This window comes from Gouania willdenowi, chromosome 6 (assembly GCF_900634775.1).
Source record: "Gouania willdenowi chromosome 6, fGouWil2.1, whole genome shotgun sequence".
Lineage (NCBI taxonomy): Eukaryota > Metazoa > Chordata > Actinopteri > Blenniiformes > Gobiesocidae > Gouania > Gouania willdenowi.
The window spans coordinates 52,594,950-52,621,301 of record NC_041049.1 but is presented as its reverse complement, the minus strand read 5'-3'; the positions used below and the strand labels follow the sequence as shown (position 1 = coordinate 52,621,301).

At 37.4% G+C, this 26,352-nt stretch overlaps 1 protein-coding gene across 1 annotated transcript in view; it reads left to right on the top strand.

Moving 5' to 3' along the window:
* cdh13 (cadherin 13, H-cadherin (heart)) overlaps nt 1–26,352 on the top strand; it is a 411,437-nt gene that overhangs the window by 263,112 nt on the left and 121,973 nt on the right. The window contains exon 8 of the mRNA XM_028451185.1: nt 1,502–1,680. Coding sequence (XP_028306986.1) covers nt 1,502–1,680 — 179 coding nt within the window. The remainder of the gene's footprint in view (nt 1–1,501; nt 1,681–26,352) is intronic.

The following is a 26,352-nucleotide window of genomic DNA, read 5'->3' as shown; positions in this document are numbered from 1 at the left end:
GGGAAAGTTATTAGATACCTTTGTCCAGAGCGGAGGACTGAAAAACACTGTTGTTCGGCACCATTGTAAACATTTGTGTGTGTGTGTGTGTATGTGTGTGTGTTGCAGGGAATCAAATTGGTTGACATGGTCAGGCCACTGGGACATGTCTTCCTCACAGGGAATAAAAGCAAATCCCGTGAACATAAATCATGTCACGCAGCATGACGGTGTGTCAGTGCGAAACAGAAGACTCTTCATTGTGCATTTGCTTCCATATTCAGCAGTGTGTGGGTTCGTGTGTGTCCTGTTTTGTGGTGAGGGTATTTCACCGCTGAGCGAGGGCGGGGGGCTGTGTTAAAGATCGCCTCCCATATCAGCTATTTTCAGCTTATTTACAAAAGGGGGAATTTTCCATTTTTCTTCCCATTACTAAATAAATTGAACCCTGCTGTCAGCGTTGACACAAAGAGGTAAACACATTATTAAGAAACAAAAAAAACGTGTCTGCTGTCCAGGTTGAAATTAGATTATTTTTGCAATTTCCACTGTGATTTTAGATATTGACAATCAGAATATTATCAATCAATCAACTTTATTTATAAAGCACTTTTCTTACAAATTCAATTGTAGATCAAAGTGCTTCACTAAAATGTGTTTATGTGATTAAAATGATAACACGGTTTAGAGACTGATGCACACAGAAGTAATTTAATAAAATAATTAAAAAGATGATTCCAAAGAGTCAGAAATGAGAAAAAAAAAAAAAAAAAAAAAATAGAGAAAGGAACAATATTTCTAAAATATAAAACATTAAAATTAGCATTAAAAAAATCATAAAGCACTACATTGGTGGTTCCCAATTTTTTTTTGTCCCATGTACCCCCTTTGCATTTTGGTCAAATCATGTGCACTCCCTCTTCAACTCATTTGTACCCTCTCCTTAATGTCATATGCGTTTTCCTTTGTGTAACAGTGGGTTCTTCTAAACCCCTAACTGCATTTTGAATATTGGTTCCCAAAGGCTTAATCTACAAATTAAAAAGCAATAAAAATCATTTAAAGTGGAATTTATTTCAAGAAAATACCACACAACTTTTTTGTGATTACTTCAATAGTAAAGCAAATATCTAATTATTGTCTCTTACTGTATTGTCAGAAGTGTAATAAAACGGCACAAGAAAATATAGTATTTTGTTACGCAATAGTTTCATTGTCAGTTTGTGTGGTGAATTTGTTAAAAAAAAATTGCCTAAAAAAAGAACAAGGAATATTTCCAGATTATTTTTTGAATTAATTGTTAAATCTTCCCGAGCACTTCCTATAATGTGCTCCTGTACCATAGGGGTACACGTACCCCTGTTTGGGAACCATTGCACTACATAAAAGCCAGACTGAATAATTAGGTGTTTAGCTTGCGTTTAAAAAATCTCGAAACTTTCAATTTGCCAATTTGTTACCTAGTTTATTTCAGCTGCAGATCTGGATTCAGACTGAACGTGTTTCTTCTTTTCTTCACCAGGAACTACCGTGATGACGATGACAGCATTTGACGCAGACGACACTGCCACCGATAACGCTGCACTGCGCTACAACATCGTCCGACAGTCGCCTGACAAACCGTCACCAAACATGTTCTACATCGACGCCGAAAGAGGGGACATCGTCACCGTTATCTCTCCTGCCTTGCTGGACAGAGAGGTGGGTTAAAACAGCTGTGTGTGTATTCAAAGCGATGGGCTTTCCTCAAGTGGAATGTGTTCTTTGTTACACTCCACTGTGAGCTTCTACACTCAGAACCAACAAGGGAAAGTTTACTCAAGTACGCACCCAAATGCTCTTTTTGTATATTTTGTCATACGGAGAGCACAGTTGCATTCCAACGGGATGACGCAGAAGCCAAATGAGTGGCTCTCAATTTCCCCCTCCACCCAAAGCGAGACAACGAGAAGATTGCTTTTCCAGCAGGTTGACGAATGCCAGAACATCGATTGGGTTCGCTGGTGGAAGAGGAATATTAGCTGTTGTCAGACACTTAGCGAATAGTTTAATTGAGGTGATACACACACATCCGCCATCTCTCGCGGTGTCCAACAAGCCTGGCTGAAAACCCTCCATCCGGAACTGCTGGAACCACAGTCACTAAATGCTTTGATGAGCCAATCTGAGAAATACAGTCCACTCCTTATTGGAGTGGCAATTGATTAATAGGAAGATGAAATGAGATGAGAAAATGGGATCAGTGTCATCTAACGTGAGTGTGTGTATGTGTAGAAATGTGACTTTGATGGAGTGTGCGTGTGTGCGTGCGTGTGTGTTTCTAAGGATCTGAAATCAAAATGTCATGAGAACTACACACAAGTGATCCCACTAAGCTGTGATACTAATATGGCAAGACAAGAAAGGCCACCTAGAATTAGTCTAAGCCTTGTATATGATCAACTTATTGGCGTATGCAATAGCTACAACCTACAGTATATTGATTTATTTGATCTTTGTATAAAAAATTATTATAATGCAGTTACAAACAAGAGTAGTCAGATTGAGAAAATCTTCACCAAGCTCCAAATCTCCTCTGGTTAAATGATCATTCACACTTTAAAGGCTTGGAAGACCTTTTTATCCCCATTAATAATGATACAGTAGGGCCAAATGTATGGTGACCCCCATTTTTTCAAAAAATCGGGATGAAATGCACAATCTGAATTTGATCCAGATGAAACGCATTGGGCTAAAGGAGGAACCAACCCAACATAACTACTTCAAATTCTATAAAGATTGGTCAATTATAAATTAAAATGTTGCCAATAAAGAGAGATATTAATTTTCAAATCTTTAAACTGATCCAGAATCTACATTGATCTGGATCCCCTCAAAAATGTAATGAATTCTTCCATGTCGTAAGGTCTATCTTTGGCAAAAATGTTGTCAACATACTTTTGACGTAATCCTGCCTCAGAATAGACTCTTCAACCCCAACGGACCCGCCGGCGGGGGCAGCTCCATCTTCCGGGACTCTCACAGGTCATAATGTTGTAAAGAATGAATGAAATCCTTCATTCTATAGCTCTCTGTAATCCTAAGAAACTCAGCTAAAACTGTAGCTTACCCACATTCAGAACAAAAAACCACAGCACAAACACCAGGTCATTATGTTCAAAGAGGGAAAAGTCGACAACTCAGCAAATTCTGCCTTTTTCCACTGCTGTGAGTCACAAAATAAACACAGAGCTCTCTAACAAAACCTCAAGATCAGAAAATACACAGCGGAAAAAGTCAGCAATGATGAAAAATTGTGTCGTACCTTTGTTGTTTATTATCAAAAGTTGCTCCAGTGTGCATAAAATTCCATATTTTGATAAATCCAAACCACGTAGTCAGACAGACACCGCCATTACACACATCTGAGCATTTCTCAGCTGAGAAATGCGTCCAATGAGGTGCATAGCGCTCGAGCGCAAAATGGCCTTTACCCAGCTTTGATTGGCCATGTCCAAAGCCCAACCCCATATTGTTTGATATCGCCAATTTCTACTGGCTCTCAGCTTTGCAACGCTGTCAGTCATTCTGCGTAACGCCAACAAAGAGTGAAACCAAAAACAGCATTGCGCACGGCACTGCAAAGACCTGATATGGATATTGTTCAGGCTCTAAGAATAGCTACATTTATGAACTCTAAAACAGTGCCATGCCAAATGTGCCATGTGGGTAACAAGATATGAGATAAAAACCAACCTGAGCCAAAGAAAGTGACTGGGTGACTAAGAACATATGGATTATGTTAAATGAAACAGAAAAAAATATAATAAAATGAAATAATTTACTTAGGAATGGTTGGGTGTAGAAATTTACCTATTTACGTCTTTAAAAACACACTTAAGTCAAAGTAAAAGTACGGATTTAGAAATATACTCAAAAAAGTTCTAGTACCCTTTAAAAAAAACTCAATTACAGTAACGTGAGTACTAGTAACTCAATACTTTCACCTCTGGTAGCTTTATACTAAAAAGGTGTGTGTGTGTGTGTGTGTGTGTGTGTGTGTGTGTGTGTGTGTGTGTGTGTGTGTGTGTGTGTGTGTGTGTGTGTGTGTGTGTGTGTGTGTGTGTGTGTGTGTGTGTGTGTGTGTGTGTGTGTGTGTGTGTGTGTGTGTGTGTGTGTGTGTGTGTGCGCGCGCGCGCGCCACTCATGTACGTTTGTGATCGTTCCATGTTTGACTAAAAGACAATGGGAACAGAAATCCAGAGGTAAACATAAAAACAATCGGGTAGTTTTCCAAATTCCCCGGACATGATTCAGATGGGGAGCTGTGTGTATTTGAACAGACACCTCCTCCACTCCGGGACAAACAGAAAGCAATCCGGTGAAAATTGGGAAATCCATTTTGTCACATTGAAATCAGTTTGATTTTCCCACTTGTGCTTTTTCTGAGGCGGAAAATCCAGTGTTGATGTGCACATTTATTCCAACACACTACCCAAGCTGCTTTTTGAACCGTTCATAACTGACAAGGGGAGAGTTTAAAAAAAAAAAAAAGATGAAGTACTTGTGTCTTATGTCTGATACGATGTTGCCAACTCCTCGCTAAATGACGTCATTGCCTAATTTGCATTATTGCTCATTTGCATGTGATTGTAATGGATGCTGCAGGAGAAGAATAACCTCAGAATAGAATAACCTTTAGTAAAAAAGAAAAAAAAACACTGTAAATATGTTTAGAACTACAAATGAACTTTCTTCTGTTGATTCTTCTTTTATTTATTTTGCCACTGAAAGAGGCCAATAACTTCACTAATCAATCAATCTTTATTTTTTTAACGCCAATTTATAACACGCAAGACACTTCACAGAAAGCAGGTCAAAGACCTTACTGTTTATCTAAGTACTTCATGACTTTGATGATTTAGAATCAGAATCAACTTTATTGACCAAGAATGTATGTTATACACACGAGGAATTTGACTTGGTGAACTGTGCTCTCTCTAATAGTGTAAACATTAAATAATAACAATCAACTACAAAAAAAAAAATAATAAATATAAACAGTAGTTAAACTAGAATGTGCAAAACTAAATAAAATAACAAGATAATAATAATAATAATAATAATAATAAGAATAAGAATAAGAATAATAAGAATAAGAATAAGAATAATAAAAATAATAAGAAGAATAGAATAAAAATAATAAGAAGAATAGAATAAAAATAATAATAAAATATAATGATAATAAGATAATAGTGCAGTAGTGCATTGATGAGTAGTGCAGGAGAACATTTAAATTAAATAAAATAGTATGTACATTAAATTAAATAGTATGTACATTAAATTAAATAGTTTGTACCAGGTGTGTTCAACTCTAGTCCTGGATTCCAGAGTCTTTTAGATGTCTCCCTACTCCAACACACCTGGTTGAAACCTGTTGTCATCAAGCTCTGCAGAAGCATAAGGAGCCATTCATTTGATTCAGGTGTGTTGGAGCAGGGACACATCTAAAAGTCTCAGGATTCCGGCCCTCGAGGACTGGAGTTACATAAATCAATTTTGTCCTGTATCATTAAATGTTAGAATATAAAATGACATTTGTATTTATTTTGCTTTTGTTTTCTTAATTTTGGTTTCGTTTCTAACTTTATGCTCCACGAAGGCGTCTCCTCTGCTCTGACTGCAGCTGGGAGTGCTGCGTGATGCTCCTGAGAGACTGACAGTAACTGCAGAGCGATACGTGCTTTCACGTCACGTCAGAGTCTCAAAAACATTAGAAAAGTCTCAAATAACACCGGGAAAAGTGTATAGATTTGTAGCTAGTAGCTTTTGACAAGAACAGTCGTCAAGAAGATCTGAAAAAGTCACCAGATTTAACGAATAAGTCGCCAAGTTGGCACACACTAGTCTGATAATGAGATTCCTTGATCTGAGTCTCATTTAAAAACGTCTATACTTGTGGTGGAGAAGTACATTTCTGTTTACTCTCAGTGGCTTTGCAAAGTGTATTCACTTCATCCAAGATTAAATTAGATTGAACATTTCTGGTTGTGTGGGGGAGTGGATGTAAGAAGCAGAGGGATTCTAGTCCTCTGCTCATTGTTTATGATTAGTTTTGACAGGGAATAAATTTGACTGGTAATGAGAAAGCGGACATTGTGGGTTGAAGGCTCTCACCAATATTAATAAGCCTGTTACACCTTCTTTGGCCTACATGAAGGCGAGTGTATGGCAGTTTGACAGAGACAGTATGTTAGGTGCTCTCTGAACCGTTGGTAATTACATTTTCTTCTTCGACATCATCAGTCATGTGTACATGTGTTTATGAGCATTAGTCAATGAGAAAACGGTTAACTGATGATTGCTGAACATTTCATCCACTGTTTATCTATCAGATATTTCTTATCAATTAACGAGGCTGACCTCTGTTTCTTAACCCGTCAGCTCTAACAAACAGACATACTGTACCTAACATGGATACAGCAGTATATGGGCAACATATAGGGGCACATATTGGATGTTGAAAATTATGGACATTAAAACAGAACTAAGTAACTTGCGCTTAGCGCTCTCCCTAAAGGTCTCTTTTGGTTATGTCACTGTCGTAAAAACTTTGCACCCCCCGCCACCTGCTCCACCCCACAGCTACATGCACACCTTAGCAACCGATCACTGAAAAATCCTAAAAAAACAGTGACACTAAGGGTGCTTTCACATATATAGTCCCAAGTGACCATGTGAACAGTATAAGGAAGAGAGGCAAGTAAAATAAATGAATGATATGGGAACGAGACAGAAGGGAGTGTGGAAATGTGTGTGATATGTTTGTGTGTGCTGCCTGATGGAGCGCTGGGTTGTGAGTGTGTGCGTGCCTGTTGCCATGACGACAGTGTGTGTTATTGCATGGAGTTGCTCCGTTCCCCGGACAAAAGTCTTGTATGTCTTTTTTTTTTTTTTGCTGGCTCCACCATGATATAAGTTTGAGAAAAGTGAATATGTAGACAACCGTGTGCAGCCATGGTGCTGGTCATAATCTAGCATTAGTTTGTATTGGGCTGTCGTAAAGGGTTAGGGTTAGGGTAAAGGTGCGGTTTTCTGGCCAGAGACAGCAGGGGGTGATGAAAGACCCCATAAACACTTGTATTACCCTTACAGGGACTATGAGAAGGATTTAATAAGGTGAAAAAGTGACTTAGTTCTACTTTAAAGGTTACAGTAGCACACTTAATTTTCCATGTCAGCAGTACTGTATGACTTCCTAATTTTTGTTTATGATGGCATTGAATGATGAAGGTCTTTCCACTCCGTTACCTTTTTCTGGTAACTAAATGGAATGCACATAAGTTGGTCACAGTCATCACACACTGAGGTACAACCCAATGGTTCCTGTTGTAATACCTAATGTACTTCATTGCCTTTTTAAAAACTGACATCGAAAAGTTGTTCTCGGGTTTCCATGGATGCAGTTGATGATACGGAGTGAAAAGGAAAAGTGCTGAAAATCAATATTCAAACCTGCATTACAAAAAAACCTGAAAGCTAGGATTTTTCTGATTTATTAAAGCAATACAAACTTGATATTTCAGTGGATAAAATGTTTTCCCAAATGTGCCTCTTTGAAAAAGCAGACAAGAGTCAAAAGAGAAAAGATCAAGGATGGGATTAAAATTAATATTTTCTCCAAAAAAGTAAAGCTTCTTCTGAATATAGCTTGTGTGTATGTCAGCCATAGAACATACTAGAAACCACATCAATAAAAATGTCATCTGTGATTGTGTTTGGTTTTCACAAGTCTTTTTCCTTTTGGGGAATTTTGTGCGATACATTTATACACAAAAGGCAATGTTTAAAGCATCTCTTTTGTTGCTTGTCATGCTTTTTTGTAGCTATGTTCCAGTTTAATTTGCTTCCTTCTATTTATTTTACATCTGAAACATTTTAGAGGGCGGAAAGGCTTGACAAGGGATTAAAGTTGATCAAAGTTGGCACTTCCAAATCATCTCAAGTCTTTATAATCTTTGTACTGTTAAAATATATGTTAAAGGTGCAACAGAACGTTTTTAAAGTCTGGGACTAATAAGTTGTCCTTTGCAATGATTCGACTTGAAATTATTTTTTACATTAGCAACTGCTCAAAAGCATGCAATCTGAAACATATGCTAGCTGTAAACTTCTACGAAAGTATTTTTTTTTTTAGATTTTGGACCCCACATAGACTGGTGAGCTATAGTTATAGGCACGTACGTCGTATATCCTCACACCAGTCATTGTAATCTATTTTAGTCAGTGCGCTGTCTGTATTCTGGCAGGCTGTAACCAGAGAGGACAGACTGCTAATGGCAGTGTGACTTTCTGACTCCCTAATGCTCTCTGGCCAATCTGGGATCTGTCACTGCTCAGGCCAACCAATCGATAGTCGACCAACCCCTTCTTCCCCATCCATGTTCTTCAATTATGTGAGAATGAATCGACGTGTGTGTGTGTGTGTGTGTGTGTGTGTGTGTGTGTTCATTGGAAGTATTGTGCTCATATTTAGCCATCTCAAAGTAGTTTCCTCCCCATAAACTCACACCTATCTGTGAAGTTTTGACAGAAATATCTTTATGGTAAAATAAATATACAAACACTGCATAAAGCTTTAAGCTGCTACCCATGATTATCTTTTATTAGATAAAACCATAGTGTATGCCTCATGGATCAAACATCATTTACTCCAAAAACAAAGGAAAAAGGTTGAAATTGCCACTTAAAAGTTGGTTTTCAACTCCACCACTTTTACCGTGATTTGTTGTGTTTCTTTGCCTGACGTGGATGATGTTATTCCCCATATGAGAATGAAATAAGAACACTTCTTTGCACCTGTTTCCACAATGCAATGCATGAAAATGTCAACGAACGTAGTGCTTACAGTGGAGATGAAAACAAACTTTCAAGCTGCAATTTCATCTTTTTTTAAAGAGCAAATGATCTTTGATTTGACGATCAAATGAAGCCTATACTTTGAATTCATTGGATAAAAAATGTCTTAAATGTCAATGCTTCACAACCCAAGTTGAGCTGAGAACCGACAGCCTGTAGTACTTTCTACATTAAAGGTGCAGTCTGCAAATTTCAGATCCCTCTCTCCCCCTCCCTCCCCGCTGCTCTCTTACCCTGCCTCCAAACTTTCCAAAGTCCCTCCCTCAAAGGAGCTCTACAAGCTAATGTTATTCCGACAGCAACATCACAGTAATATAACATGCTCTGTTAAAAGCATATTACTGCAGCGCTTCTCTTGCTCAATTTGCACACAACTTCAGCAGCAGCAACAACTCAGTGTCACTTACAGCAGCCTACACGGAGGCTGCTGCGCGCACATGAACAACACATGCACCGCAGAGTCCTAGTGTTACAATTACAAATCAAGCATAATGTAAATCAAGCAACAGTAATTATCTTTCAAGCGGAAAAGTCGCTAATTCCATCTTCTACTCCTCCAGACCTTACACTGTAAAAGAGATGGGGCTCCAGCCACGGGAAAGGGCGGGGCCTGTGAGTAGCAGGAGGACTCAATGAGCCTGTTTTTTTTTCACACAAACTACTAGTTTGATGTAAAGCTGTCCTTACAAAGTGAAAGCTTTAGTAAATATGACAAAAAGTCACTTTAAAAAAATCCACACTGCCAGAATCACGTCACCTGTCAGCAAACAGTCGTTGACAGTGTATTGTGTAAAGAGCTTAGTTTACTTAGTTTTTCTCTGTAAAGGTATTTATTATCAATATCTGAAACAATTATTGCTTAGTACAAACATTAAAAATGACATGTCAATGGACTTGCTTATTATCTGAATTAAGTGACCTGATGATTGTTTGCTGCAACTTTTGCTGGATGTTAGCTTAAACTTCATATTTGACCCAGGAACCAAAGAAGCTACATGTGTAGTGATAAATGGCAGCTGATGCTTTAGCAGGTTGCTTTGAATAAATTGCACACCTTTTTTTGCTTTTATTTTTCAGGTAACATTATTTCTTCTTTCACAATGCCACTTCTTTTTTCCCCCCTCATCCTATATTTTTATTTTGTGCATTTTTCTCTATTTGTCTCTGCTTTACTGTCCTTATTTTCCGCCTTTTTGTGTCACCGTATCCTCCAATTCTCTGTCAACACTTCATTGTGGACATCCAATTACTTGCAAGTTATAGAATCGTGATTCAATTCAGAGGAGCGCCATTCAGCCCGGGCCTCAAACAGCTATTCAAATTACATCCTCGACTGGCTTTAGACTTGCTGCTTTGCAAAATGTTGTTTTCAAACAATTCTCGGGCCACCACCTAATCTGATCCCTCAAACATAATTGAATGTCAGTCGTCACGTAAAGATGCATTCCTCTTTTCAATTAGTATCTCTTTTCCTTGTGTCATCACATCAGACAAAGCAGACAGAGAAATATTTACTCCTCCCAGGTACAGGCCAAAGAGTTAATATATTATGTCATTTATATGCAAATAATAGAGCACAGGAAAAACAGTGATAATATTTCATTACAGCAGATTTGATATACACTTCAGTTTATAAACTCTCTTTCATTTCTCCATTATTATCAGGAGATTGAAAATGTGAGCGTTAGATGAGCTGTGTGGAGAGAAGGGCAGGCCGGTGTGAACAAAGTGTAAGTCCTTAGAGTGCGTAAGATGTAAAATGGCAGAGAAACACAAGCCCACCATCAGCCTGAAGAGGTCCGCCCTCTTTGCACATATGATCAGAGAGTGGTAGCTCGATATCAGTGGAGACTTTACTAAAGTGACAATGAACGACGATACCTCAGTGTACAGAAGTTGTTTCCATTACCCTTGAAAATGCGTAAAATCTAAATAGCGCAACAATAATGTAATGGAAACGCCTGAATTTTGAAAAAATATAACGCAGACGTTTTCATATTAAAATGTTGCAAAAGCGCAATGGAATCTTTTTTTTCACAAACACACGTCACAGAACGTGGCGTACATGGCCACATGACCTCTTCTCCCTGAGAAAACATGGCGCGGTACATGTAAACAGAGGAGGAGACCGCGACATTTCTTTGCATTATACTTAAAAATGATTACTGCCACATTAGACAGCAAACGTTCAATGGAAACACGTTCAAAGTGCAATTATACGTTTTTCAACATTTAGAAACATTGCTTTTTTTTTTTGTGAAAATCTGTAATGGAAAACTAGCTAGAGATAAAACACATAATCAGGATTTAATTTATGGTTTGTTTCTTTTCCCACAAAGCATTTGATTTAAATTTGCTGGTGAGGATAATTTTTTGAGTTGTTCTCATCCACTAATGATACCAGATAACCCAAAAACTGCCAACATACACAATTTCATGGAAAGACATTTGTCGACCAAAAGGTCAATGGTATTTATGTGGCTTTTTTGATTCATTTTTAAATGTATTTATTAAAAATGTCCAATTGATGTGTCCTTGACTTCCGCGTAATAATTCCAGCAAGTTCATTTTGTCTTTATTCAAAAAGGAGACAAAATGAACTTGTTGGAATTATTACACGGAAGTCAAGGACACATCAACGCGGTCAGCAGATGCCTCTGAAGAAGACTGGCAGTTGACAGTTGAAACATGTCAGTAGATCCAGGTAAATTTCATGAAAAAAGTTGTCTGAAATGAAACCTTAACATATTAACCTAAAAGAAGACAGAATGAACTTGCTGGATGTATTGTCTTCCTTGTCTGGTGAAGAAATACATTAAATCATTGTAAAAACATTGCACATCCCACAATGCAACGTGGAAAGCTTTTATGAAGTTCAAGTCAGTTAACCATTTGTCAACAAACCCAATGTTTATGGTGGAGACTGTCGAGTGGCAATTACTTACCTTCGACATTTGTTTCAAGAATAAATAATCTTTTATTTATTGATCTATAAACCCTACACTATGACTTTATCTGTTAAAAAAGATTGTCCCAAGCAGTTTTAGATTCTGCAGAAACTTTGTGGATCGTCTCGTCCATCCCACAAATGAACATATGTCTGTATAACGATACAGTTAAAGTAAACATAGAACAGACTTAAGGTCTAAGGCAAAGGTATCTATACAAACTCTCCCATTTACTTTGAAAACTCGTTTAGGAAACCCAATGAGCCGAAACATGTAGTTGGACTGTGGGAGGAAATGAATAAATAGCTACCTATAAGAAACCCACACACACTCAGGAAGACTCTGGGTCACTGAGGCTTGAATATGTCATCATGCAGTAATCTGGATTTGGAGTTTAATTAAACACATGATCTATTTGATATATGACGACTTCAGTGATGAGTGTGCAATACACTTTTGAGTTTTACTTTTAAGACATGTACTCATTCCGACCAGAAAAACATCAGCACCAACACTATTACACTTACTCCTTTCTTTTGCAGCTACACCCCTTATATTCAGATAATGCTTCCTCGCGTAGAGATGATGGCTGTAACCCAGAAAGGAACTCCAGAAAATAAAGTGAAACACTTGAGTACATTACCTAGAAATGCTATTATAAAGACTGTTACTGCAGTGTCTCCTTATGTGATGGCCAGGAGCCAAGGTTCTGGCAGCTGTAATCAATACAGTGTAGCTGGTGCGATCCCCACCGCCTCACACTCTCTTGTTCCTCCCTTAAATGAACAAGGTGAACACTATTCACCTGCATTGATGAAATACAGCACCCCCCCCCCCCCCCTTCTATGAGCAATCCCTCCTCCTGCCTGCTCTCTCTACTCTATCATGCCTCTGTCCAGTTGCATTAGTGAGGAAATGAGAATCCTCCTAATTAATTAGATCTCTGAGTGCTAAAAATGGAGATTACACCCCAATGAAGGTTAGGTGTCAATCATATTTTTTTTTTTTTAGGCGGAGCAATTCCCTGAATAAATTGATCATCTTGTGCAATGTGGGTAAAAGTGTATATTGGTAATCATATTCTTTTTTTTTTTTTGCCTTCCTGATTTAATTGAGTCCTCCCTACTGTAGTCAATGAAAAACCTGGGACCCGAGTAAGATAATTACATTCATCAGAAGAACAGCGGGGTATGAACAAAATTTGCCTCTGATTTGCATGAAAGCAATAATCTGTAAAGAGCTTTAGTGCATGCAGTAACAGCTAGTCCATAATGTCTCCAGAACAAACCCAACCCAAGTGGTGACAAATGCTAGACAGTATGTCATTGAAATTGCAAAGAAACAAAACAAGACCTTTTTAAAATTCCAAAGTAATTCATGAGAATGGAGCTGTGGCTTTCTACTCCTAAGGAGGTATTAAAAGGGCAACAGTGGGATTGAGGAAGTAAAGGACAACAGGGCAAAACCTGAGAGGACTGACAAGAAGATTGAGGGATGGAGGTGGAGGGCGGAATAATTAGGGTGAGACAACTGCTTGCTCCTAAATAGAAAATGTCTGGGCTAAGTGGAAATGAGGTTCTGGGTGATGTCAGGGAGGTTATTTCACCCCCACACAGCCACAGCGTACTGGAACTTTTCCCTTTTGATAGCTTTGCTGCTCTCTTTTCAATCTTCTTGCACTTTTCCCTCCTTGTATTTATTGTTATCCCTCGCTGCTCATCCACTTATTCTGTTCTTTTTGTTACATCTTTGGTGACTTTAGAATGGATACAAAGTATTCGTTAACACCTTTTACTCTCAAGTAAGCACTTCAGCCAAAAAGCAGCAACTTTAAAAACAATTTATTTTACTTTTTTTGCCAGGAGGAAGTGCATTGATTTCAGAAGTTTGTTTTGTGTTTGATACTTTTTTTATTGTTCCACTTACACTTCTTCTCACCCACTTAAAATCCTGTTTGTTTTCTCAGCCATTGAAGACACTATACTACAGGGGGTTATCTCTCTCTTTGACTGACCAACACTTGCAACCAAAATATTTCAGTGTATAGATCCTTTCATCGACTTTAGTGCTTGTCTGCTGTTGAAATTGCTCTGATTACTGTCACTGATAGAAAGGGATGGGTTGTTTTACACAAACCAAGGTCATGTGGTCCTTTTACTTGCAGTATATAGCAGTGGGACTGTCTAACATAGGATTTATCTTTCTACTTAAAAAAAGAAAAGCAAAAAAAACAAAATCCAAAATAATCAGTTATTCGCCAACTCCGACAAAAATTTATCACAGTCCAAGTTGTAATAATAAAAAAAGCGCCAGTCTTCTTTTGTTGAATACATTTTTTAATATTTTTATTTATTTATTCATGTATTTCACACAAACAAACAAAAAATAAAACAATTTGATTCAAATCCAGGGTAAACAAGTCCATAATATCATACAACCAATAATTAAAGCATATACTGTAATTAAAGCTTTATCGAGTCCTACCCCATACAGTATACTCTTCTTTTATAGTAACCACAGTGTGTTTCTATTATTTACCATGTCTCTTCTTTTGCTATTCTGACATTTTAAGATCAATGTTTTCTGTAGTTCAATGAGCTGAGAATGTTATTTGCTTACATTATTCCCAAAATGTATACATCTCTTAACTGTGACTATGTACTACGTGTGTCCAAATATACTGTAACTTTATCACCTGTAATACGTTACTGGTATTGCCGCTTTGAGTGTTGGGCTATAGGATAACAATATCAATATGATACATTATCAGCAAAAATCATGCATACTTTGTGTAGTGTGGAATGATAGAAAAGGCTTGATCAAGGGATATTACTGAAACAGAGAACCTTAAACATAAGAATATTGTACAATTGAGTAAGATTAATGAAAATTACATTTGAAGACCCCGGAAAAGAACCCTTAATAAATGTATATTGCACCAGAAATTTTAAATGGAGGCCTATATTTTCTAATATTGTTTTTTTTATTGATATCGGACTGATATCTGACACCCTTACAATATACTACAGCTAGATAGTACATTGACCAATCAGAAACAAAAGACCTTACCCAAGGTATCAGTAGGAATATCCTTAGATGTAAGATTATAAAGATGCTGGAGAAGAAGGAATAGAAACCTAATCCAACAAGCCCTACACAATTGTGTCTGCATGTAAATTGTACATGCACTTTTCCTCATAGCATTCATTTGTCCTTATTCTCAACATTGCAAGAGATTCCAGTTGCTCGAAACCATCCCTTAATTATTCATTATTGTTTCGTGTCCCTCAGCACATTTGGTTGTTAGTTATAACATGTCAGACTGTGAACAAAAACTAGAGTATCTTTAGTATCTCTCTGGAGGAACAAGCTCATAAGTAATTAACTTTTAATTGGGGTTTTTTTGTAGTAAAGCATTTGTCCTAATTCCGCCCTCACTTGTTGCTACTTTTAATTTAAAACTACAAAAAAATAAATAATTAAAATGAACTAGAGTTAATATTTGAAGCGTTCTGTATTTAAAGGGGCAGTATTGTGAAATAAATCAATTTATAATGATTTTGCTACAGTAATATACATTCCTTTAGCCTCATTCAGAGGGCCAAAGCTGAGAAAGTTCTGTTTCCTCTTTCCCTTGCTATTCCACATTTTGTAAAAAGTCAGCTCCAAACGGGCAAGTTGGATTTTTCTTGAGTTATGTCATAACCTCGTCCTACCCTACATATGAATGTGAGCTCCTCCCTCTCAAATTACCTCACAGGTAAAACAAACTTGGCGAAGGCAGGTTGATATTCCAGTTAATATCTTTACGTTAAATAGTATATAGATACTCCAGTATATAGATAAACCGAAGCTCAGTGTGAGCGCTCACAATCAGTTTCACTTTTAGCAGCCGTTATACCGCCTTGTATCGCCTTTATGACGTGATTGTGACCCAATGCGAAGCAGCATTGGAAAAGGAAGACTGTTAATGATTTACTGCTGCTGTGATAAACACTGTTTGTTCATAGTCATGCATATGCATCATGGCCCAAAACACAGCCTGTTTTTAGAAGCGGACTGAAAGTGACTTTTCAGAGGCTAAAACTCTGGAAAACAGGTGAGTTTGGGAAAATAAACCTCAAATACTATCTTGTTGTGGTTCTTAGAACAATTGGAGATGGGTGAAAAACAGTGTAATAAAAGGTAATGTTTAATAATAAATGTTTACATTTCTGTAAGAAAGTGTTTGTCATTGAAGACATAGAAATACATAGTCTGTTATGTAAAGATACATAAGGTTGATAATAGGAGGCTGTATTTTCACACTGAGCCCAAAGCAATATTTTAAATATTGATTACAAAGTCATTTGTTTAATAGATCATGAGACCAGAATCATAAGTGTCTTTCTGTAAGCTACAAATACACTTTCCCATTGCTCAGCAAACACGCTTTTCTGTAAAACACAACAGTTGCACTATCAGGCTGCCCACCACAGAATCCTCAGCGGATGTTTATTCAGTGGAATAAGGTCAATATTTGAGACCATTTCTTCCCCAAATATAAACCTGCTCCAGGAAGCCTATGTGGATGCCACTTTCCAGCTGGCAGGGAACAGTTCACGTATAGAGACCTGCCTGAATGAATATTGCCATGATAAATCCTGCGGCCTCTGGACCACAAAGATAACGACAGCCTGACCCGACTGATAGAAAAGAACACTTACAGAATGTCTGTTTTATAATTTATGACCTGATAAAAACAGCAAGCCGAGATAGCCTTGTATACGTTGGGACCTATTTGGACACCTGTAGCCATTGTTTCAACCAACAAACTTGTATGAGTAGATTTATTAACTTTGCCAGCAATTACTTCCACTTAAATAATAGATTAGGATTATGGAGTTATTAAATTAAATTCCATAAACGTGGTTGAGTGGCAATACAATGTGGAACCTTTAATGAAATCAGTTGGGTGAAACCCACATTTCCCTAACCTGGCAATAGCCAGATTGATGTGTAGCCCTCCCTCTAACTCTAGTTCTCCACATCGATCTGGGTTTGTGTCTGGCAAATCCTTTCCGAACCAGGGAGGGACATGAACAGAATGCTTGAAGCTGATGGGGCGAAGCGCCTGTCCACCATGATTTGTTTTAGCCAATCACACGGTAACAAATGATGTCATCGGCATACGCCACAGAGACGCTGCTACAACAACAACAAGGCTCCACTGGTGAAAACTTTCTTTTGGCATAGTAATACTGTGGTCTTTATGTCATTGAGTGACTTTTGCCATTTTTGCAACACGAGTATGAGAGTTAAGGGCACATTAACCATCCTCCTGCATTGACATCTTTCTATTTTGATTGGGAGCTTTGCTAATAGCGATAGTACGGCTAGTTCCTCTCCCCGTAACCGCGCGTGCACCAGTTTTGCCTTGGCGCTTCTGCCTTCGTCACACCCGGATATCCCGCCCAAAACCACAACACTGCCTCACGATTGGTTCTAATCGGTTCGATTTTGAAATGCAAAGGCGGGAACAGAACAAGATGGATTCTGGTGTTTGTGAACTTCAGGAGAATCCCTCTTGCAGGCAAAGTTAACATTTCCCTTAATTACCAAACAAAGGTACCAGACTCTGAAATGAACATCATTTACACAACTAAGTGACTTAAATTGAAAAAAAAAATTAAATCAATCTTGCTAAATAACCATTACAAGTTACAAAAGAAGAAAATGCCCCTCAGTTGGTATGGCCCAGAGATGTCTCAGGTGACATCACCAACTCTGACAAGGCAGGAAATGATGATCCTACTCACTAAACAAAAACATACACATGAGTATACATGAAGAAACATCTCAAGGATAGTTAATGAAAAAAAAGACTAAGTAAAGATGTTTTAATAAACTGTGTGTTGCATTAGGCAAGGCAAGGCAAATTTATTTGTATAGCGCATTTCATACTCAAGGCAACTCAATGTGCTTTACATGATAAAACATTCAATTTTTTAAAATCAATAAGAACATTTAAAATCATCAGTAAAATCAATTAAAATAATCAGTAAAATCAATTAAAATCATCAGTAAAATCAATTAAAATCATCAGTAAAATCATCATGACATCAACAACATGACAAAAAAATCTCTCTCTCAATCATATGCAGTAGAGAAAAAAAGTGCCTTTAACTTTGATTTAAAGATGTTCACATGTGATGCTGACTTCAGCTCTGCTGGAAGTTTGTTCCACTTCTTTGCAGCATAACAACTAAAAGCAGCATCACCATGTTTACTGTGAGCTCTGGTCTCCACTATCTGACCTGTGTCCATAGATCTGAGAGACCTGCTGGGTTCATACCTGACTAACATCTCACTGATGTATTCTGGACCAAACCCATTCACAGATTTATACACCAGTAGCAGAACTTTAAAGTCTATTCTGAGGCTGACTGGGAGCCAGTGTAAAGACTTTAAAACTGGAGTAATGTGCTCTGACCTCTTTGTTCTGGTTAAGACCCGAGCTGCAGCGTTCTGAACCAGCTGTAGCTGTTTGATGCTCTTTTGGGGGATTCCTGTCAGAAGACCATTACAATGACTATGCTTTGACACAAACAAACCCGGGATAGTGTTTGCAATGTTATAAAAACAAAAGTAAGTTGTAGCTAAATTAATACATAATGCAAATAATATATGACAATAATAAGTGACAATGTGGTGGATCCACTCATCCACTTTGTCAAAGAGTAGTTTTATTAATTTTGCCAGCAATGACTTGCGAAATAGATTAGGATTATGGAGTTATTAAAGGAAATTCCATAAATGTGCTTTAGTGGCGAAAAATGTGGAGCCTTTAATGAAATCAATTGATTACAATACGTTTTAGAGAGCTAATGTACTTCAGCTACAATTAAACTAAAGTGGAATGTTAGTAACAGTGCGGTTTGGTATTCTATTAAAATGCAAAGTGCCTTCAGTCTTTCAATAAATTATACTTCCATTTTTTCAGTCAACAATACTCATATTTATGTTGTGCCTGTGTTGTACCTGGTTTGCCAAGAGCATTGGCAACCTGCAGGAACTGAACTTGTTTACAGTCTTTATTCATATCCATAATTTCGACATCTGAAATAAGCACAGCCAACTGTTGAATAATGTTTTTACAATTAGGCTGAGTGTAAACCAGGCAGTGAGTTTGCCTATGATCGATGTATCAATGACTTGCATAATAGTTAAGTTATTAACGGTCATTGCTTTTTTATCAGACTGGAAATTTTATCATAAACAATACATCATTGCATGTTGTATCTAAAACTACAGTTACAACTCTACGTGCTTGTTCATGTGTGTTGGCTGCTATAAACAAAGTCTCTGTTTCCAGCCTGAGCAAGTGACTGAAACCGCATTAAACCGAATGATCCTTGCGTCATCCTTAGTGGTGTTCCATATATAGATGAACAATGCTATGTGGATAACAGATGTTTGGAGAGAGAACACTCCCTTAAAGGAGAAATGTTTTGCAGATTCCAGATGCAAGAGGTTCTTCCCAACATAAGTCCTCTACAGTTGCCGTGACCACTAGGGTTGGGTAGGCACGTTGCAAATCGAGACCACCAATGACAATTTCATATGTTTCTGCTGTCAAGTGTTTATTAAAAAAAATCAATATTGTAAAACACCATTAAAGAAACATAAACAATTATTCAATATAGCTTCCATACTCTCCCAACAAAATATATCTCATGACACGGCAGCGCATTGTTTGTGTTGGAAACACAGAGAAAATGACAACAATAACAACTCAGAACAGCCTCAGTGAGGCTCATCCACATAGCCAATTTTTCCTTTTGTACCATTCACTGTGGAAAATACGAACAATTTTCTGACTTTACCTTTGCTGAAGGTCTGGTAGCTCAGGTGTTGGTCTCCCATCTTTTAAAAGCTGTCGTTTTTCCTGAAAATAAAGTTTCTTTATCATCTCTAGCGCTGTCATCCTGCCTGTAGTGTAATCCCACCCACTCGCTAGAGAATGTAGCAGTGGCCACGTTGGATCAATTCACTAATGCACTGTGGACTTGCGTATAGCATTTAGCATAGCGCAGTTATGTCCAAATGCAGCGTAGAAAGCTGCCTTTTTACGTAAATGGTTTTCATCTTGGGGAACTGACTGCGCATGCGCAAAACCATCAAAACACTCTATGGGAACAGAGGCAGCGCGGCAATGTCCCTTTGGGAGGGGGTGTGGCCTCCACCTGCCTTACAGCGGAGTGAGACTGTGCAGCGTCTCTCCCGTACCAAGAAATAGCGATGTTCAGTCATTTGGTTTATGAAACACACAAAATGCTGACACTTTCAAACTTATCCACCCTTGGGTAGGCACTGCCGACCTTGCCTACCCTGACTGCACGTCACTGGTCCTCTATATATTGTTATGTTATCGATCATTTCACAGTGAGATTATTTCTTCTGCTAGTACTGAGTGGAAATGGGTGAAATGCAGTGTGCACACCACAACATTGCGGACGCTCCGGGGAGCAATTTAAGGTTAAGGGTCTTGTGAATAATGTTTAGAAAAGAAATGCCCTATCCACTTTTTGAAAAAAAAGTGCATGCGCATTACGCTTACATGTGTGGGACAGCGTGCACGAGCCACAGCTCTGTTAACAAGTTGGTGTGGACATAGCTCATACAAGCTTACTTACCAGAAGAAGATTTGCACTTTTCCCACTATGCCAGACTCACTACCGGTAAGTGAAAAACCATTTTTCAAGGATCCGGTGCGCACCGGGCACAAGCATGTACGACGACCTTACGTAAACATGATTGACAAGAAGGAGGACCAATAGTCTTGATGATCCACCCAGAAGTTAAACATCATCCACAATACCTTTAAGGGTCTTGTTCAGGGAGCTCAAGTGGCGGCCATGTTTTTTCTCTGCTGGAGTTGAACTTCAATGACCCCTAGGCCACCATGAAAATGAACACATGAATGTTGCGGACATAAAGGTGTTTTATTTAGTGCTTTTAGTTTTTCTTTGCTTTCTTACCCTTACAGTTAACATCCAACTGTTTTTCATAATGCAAAAAAGATCCATTAGACTGATACATAACACAGGATACAGAGAGCACACACATGGATTATTGTTAAAAACACCAGATTTAAAACTCAAAACTGTCCAAATGATTTATAAAGCAGGCAAAGGTGAACATCCAAACGGGTTGCAGAAAAGAGAGAGAAGGGGAAAATAATTTAAGAGGAAAACTACATTTCAAGATCCAATGTGTTAGAACAGCACAGAAAAGGATGAGTATAACAATAGCAGGGGTTAAAATATGGAACAGCCTAAAGGTTGAAATTAAAGAAAGCACCAACATAAAGGACTTTAAAAAATGTTTTAAATCATATATCGTTTGTAAAAAAGAAAGATTTACCTGGGACAGCAATAATATATAATATGTATATAATGGTATTAAATAAATTAAAACTTAATAGACATACATGTATTGTTATTGATACTATATTGTTAATTTAAAAATTACCACACTATATTTTATTTAAAATGTAATTGATGGAATTCATGTTGTACAAATTAAACAGTATATTATTTATATTATGTACATGCATGGGTATGTATACATGTATGTATGTGTGCGTGTAAATGTGTGAACGTATATGTATATATGTTTGATGTGCATATATAAACTGTATATAATGAACTTTGTGCAGAATATATATATATATATATATATATATATATATATATATATATATATATATATATATATTGAATGTGAATTGTAAAACTAGTAACATTAGTTTCCTAATTATTATAATATATTTTTTATATTATCTAGTGCGCCTTGTTTTGTTTTTGTGATTGGGTAGGTGTGGATAAGCTTTTGCTTCAGCCCACATCCTTTCGGCTGACTAGTTGTACAATTGAGTGTTGGAGTGTTGTTTTTTTTGTCTGAAGACTGCCAAAATAAAATTCAAATTCAAATGAATAAGACATTTGTTTTTGAAAAGTTGATGTGAGTGTCTGTGTGTTACTTGTAGCACTTTAGGCTGCTTTCTTGTGATTCATTGATTGATTGATTGATGGATATAGGAAAAAAAAAATCCTTACATTTTATCACATGTGCAGTTTCGGTCCATGTTTCCATGTAAATTTAAACTCAAGGAATTACCAACTGTAAAAGTGACGGTGAGCTAGATAATCTGGCTCTAGGAAGACATTACATTGCTCTAGATTTATTTAATTTCAAAAGTCTGAATCAGTCATTTTCTACATTTTACCAGTGTTTACCCCAATTTCTCAGAACACCACGCATGACGTGTTAGGCAGTAAAATAAAGCCCCTCAGGAACTTTTTGTTCAGAAGTGATGAATGAAATTGAGTTGCAAACTTCTGCTTGCAGACTAATGAAATTATAGTTTCTATTGTGACTAAAATGCTAATGCAAACAAATCCCACGACCGAGAAACATACTGATTTTTTTTTTTTAGCACAGGGTAGTTGGCATGTAAATGGTTAACCATGTACACGTTGACAGCATTCTAGTGATACAGTATATATTATCCATATGTCATTTATAGGAAGCGATATATGAAAAACACACCCACACGTTTTTGAACTAATAATTAATCTGGAAATACACAAACTGTGAATCCTTTAATAGTAATAATAGCACATTTAGATTATAATTCAACTATTTATTGTTCAAATTATTGTCGTTCAGTTCTTTAAGTTTATTGATTCCAGCCGCATCCATTTCATTGGTTTCTTTCCTGTGTGATTTTCCTTCTTTGATTTTTTTTTTTACCCAGGAGAGACTTTGATGTTCAGCTGGTCGTCCATGTCACAGTGTGCTCATCTCTTTAGAGTTTAGAGATTGGAAATATTATCAACCCATCAACACTATCAGCCAGTGGACACCAATGTTATCGGCCAATATTAGTCATGAAATGTAATATTGGTCGCCGTTGTTATTGGCTTTTTCTACAAATATTAAAAAAACTGATATTTACTGTTGTTGTTGTTGCTTATTTTGCACTACTGAGGATAAAGGTTAAAAGTAAACGTAACCTGTTATTTTCATGGAGATAATTTGGTGTGGGGGCTGAATATATCGGTATAGCGGCATATTAGATATTAACAAAAAGCTATTGTCAAACATCCCTAGTTTAAACTAATTATTTGGTGTGTAGAGGATGTTTTCAGGTGCTTAGCAAATGCACTAAATATTATTACAGACAATGTTTTGACCTGGGAGAACATTTTGTGCTTGAATTGAACCATAAGTAATAGATTATAGTTGAGTAGTCGATGAGGAACAAAAGGGAAAATAGTCGTTTATAGTATTTTTCTAAAGTTCTTTATTTTGGTCCCGATGTCGATACGATACCCTGTTGCATAGTATCGGCGAATACCGATAAATGCCGATACCACAGTGTTACCTCTCCATGAATTTTAATCCTATGAACTTTTTACTTTTTATGAACTTTCCTAGAAATTACTCACAGGGCTGTTTTCAACTAGTACATGAATATCAAATCAATTAACTTGAATATAAATATCATAATTATTCTCCTCATGAGAGCTTTAATTTTTAACTCATTAAAACTCATGAAAGTTAGAAGGTAACGCAAACACTTGCATTGGATTCTTCTTCATTGGTGTTCAGCAGCTTCTTCTTCCGTTTGGTGAACTGGGTATAGGCTATATCCACGCTACACTTCCGCGTTTTAGTGACGACCGTGAAAGAACTTCCGGTTCCTAACCCTACTTATGAGAAATGACTATAGTTTTTATATGAATCTCACGCAACTCAACAATAGCAGTAAAAAGCAGAGGACATCTTATACATTTGCATAAGCTACTGGCCTTTCACTGACAAACTGTTTTTTGTTCATTTAGAGTTGCTCCTCTTGTTTTATGTTTAACCTAGCGCTATTGCTACTTTAATACAGTAGCTACAGCTGTGTTTTGATAGCATTTCTTACCTTGTATAAAACCTAATGTCCTCATCTGATTTGGTAAACCGTTCCAAGCCAAGCTTGTTGCTGATGGTCATCTTCCCCATCCATCTCCGGAGCGCAGCGTTCTCCGGACCAACTCTAGAACACTGAGGGCTAAGTTCAATGCACCTGGCTCAGCAAACGAGCAGTAGTCATGGTCAGGACATGGTACATTCATTTCCTCCTCGAGGTTCTCAGAGGGAAAGTCTAGTTGCTTTTTTCACTCTCAACTACTGGGAAGTGGGGCAGGAAGGGAGTAATTATTTAATTAAAAAAAAACGGGGACAGCTCCGCCGATGCCCTTGTGCATTTGATCGCTGTGCACTAAGGGATGCAACAGTTGTATCTTGATGTGCCATCTTCTCTTGTTTGGAAGGTAAACTTTGTCCTTTTGGATGTCATTGTGTAGGCACACAACCAGACAAACAGGCACAGTAAAACGAAACTCTGGAAAACACGTTTCAAAAGTGTGACGGCTAACTTCTCCACTGTTTTGACTCTCAGATAAACAGGATAAACGTCAGTGGTCTTATTTTCAACCGGAAATGCATCACGTCTCACTGTGCATATAGCCCATTGAAAGTAGTTTGAAGAAGAGTTTGACACTATGAGTGGCATCGGCGTGTTAATAGTTGGTACTTGCAGACACCGATGTCCGCCTTAAGTGCCATATCAGGACACCTCCCGATACTAATATCGGTATCGGCACAACATGAGTAGTTTAGTAACATCCCAAGTAGTGAATCATTGTACCTCTTTGCCCATTATATAACATGATCACTGAACTCCTCTGTAGCAGTCACAATCCAAAGACTGAAGTTATTTTGGGGCCATGTGATTTGGAATATAGATGAGTCAGATTGCCAGCGCACATGGAGAATCAATCCACTTGAAGAATGGAAGTGTCTGAGCTGCCGTGACTGTGGCCAAGTTGTTGTGCTGCTCCTCAGCAGTCAGACGTGAGAAGTGTCCCTAAATACCCATCTGCTTTCATCTGTATTCTCTGCCTGTTACTCAGCAGATGCTGACTATCCCTCAAAGCTAAGTCAATTTGCATGTTGGTGAATCTAAATGAGTGCATGTGAAATAACTGCATTGTAGGTCAACTGTTTGTTTTTGTGAGAATCGTTACCAACTTGTGTTTACAAAAAAAAAAAAACTGGTTATGAAACTAGGTTACATTGCAGTTCAGTTGAGTTTCCAATACGAAACGTGGTTCATAATAATCATGTGACCAATAACCATTTGGGTCAAATGAAAATGAACAAAAGAATAATAAACATGAAGAATGGATGGTCATTTTCATTATGAAAAACTTTTGCATTAGTGTTCCAATTTCTTAACTGATTAAAATGTCGTTTTATTTCGGAGGTATCGTCTTCTTTGGCTACTGGGGGAATCATAGGCCATGATGCTCTACTCTGTAAACCTGTAAAACCTGTAAAATGTTCACCCATAGGTTGGTTTCTAGAGGTCGAACCTTACGCTGAGTTCAAGATTCGATACACGATATTAGGTTCACGAGATTTTAAAATTTAAAGAATGAATTCCCCACTGCCAGACGCACAATAAATAACAGTCTGAAACTAGAAACCTACAGATAATCATCATCATCATCTTAAAAAACAAAATGCACACAGTCATAGTGTTTATCACCCACAGACACTTCCTTTGCTAACCTGTGGGGGCAGCAACATGCCTCTGCTGCATCTAGTCTACTAGAAGAAGAAGTTTTATACATAAGTTTTATGCAGCACAGATGCTCATTCTTGGAGCATTTCAGATGTTGCATGCTGACTCTCTCTACCCTCCTTTGTCGTTTTTGTTGTTTTTTCAGTAACACTTTAGTTTTAATAATTATTATGGTATGACACCTGTCATTATCATGAATAAGGTGTCATGAAGGCTTTCATTAAGTGACGTTTTCTAAATTATGAGACCATTGGAGCTATGTTGGCATTTTTTGTGTTAGGTGGTGGGATCTTGTGGGGTTAGAGTTAGGATAACGAAGGGTTAAGTTTACGGTGACAAATGACACTTAATGACAGCCTTCATGACACCTTATTCATGCTAATGATTTACAGCAATATTTGTGAAAGTTGTCATATTTTTTACTCATGAAAATATAATGTCAATGTTAAATTTAAATGGTAAATCTAAATTTAAATTTAACATTTAAGATTTACATTTAGTATTTAGATATAACATTTATATTTAAAGGTAACATTTCAATTTAACATTTAGCATTTAGATTTAACATGTATATTTAAAGGTAACATTCACATTCAGATCATTGCTGTAGATCTGGTCAAAAGAAACTTAAAAAAATGAAATAAAATCACATGTTTTTTTAAACGTGGTTTGTTGCTAAAATATTCAAAAATATTGCTGTTTATTGTAGCATGCACCACTTTACAATCAGCACCGCACACAGTCATATGACATTTAAGCTCCAAACTCTCCATCTGCATGTCTGTAAAGTTAAAAATCAAAAAATGAAGAAATTAAAGTAGGAGATTTTCAAATTGCCAGCAT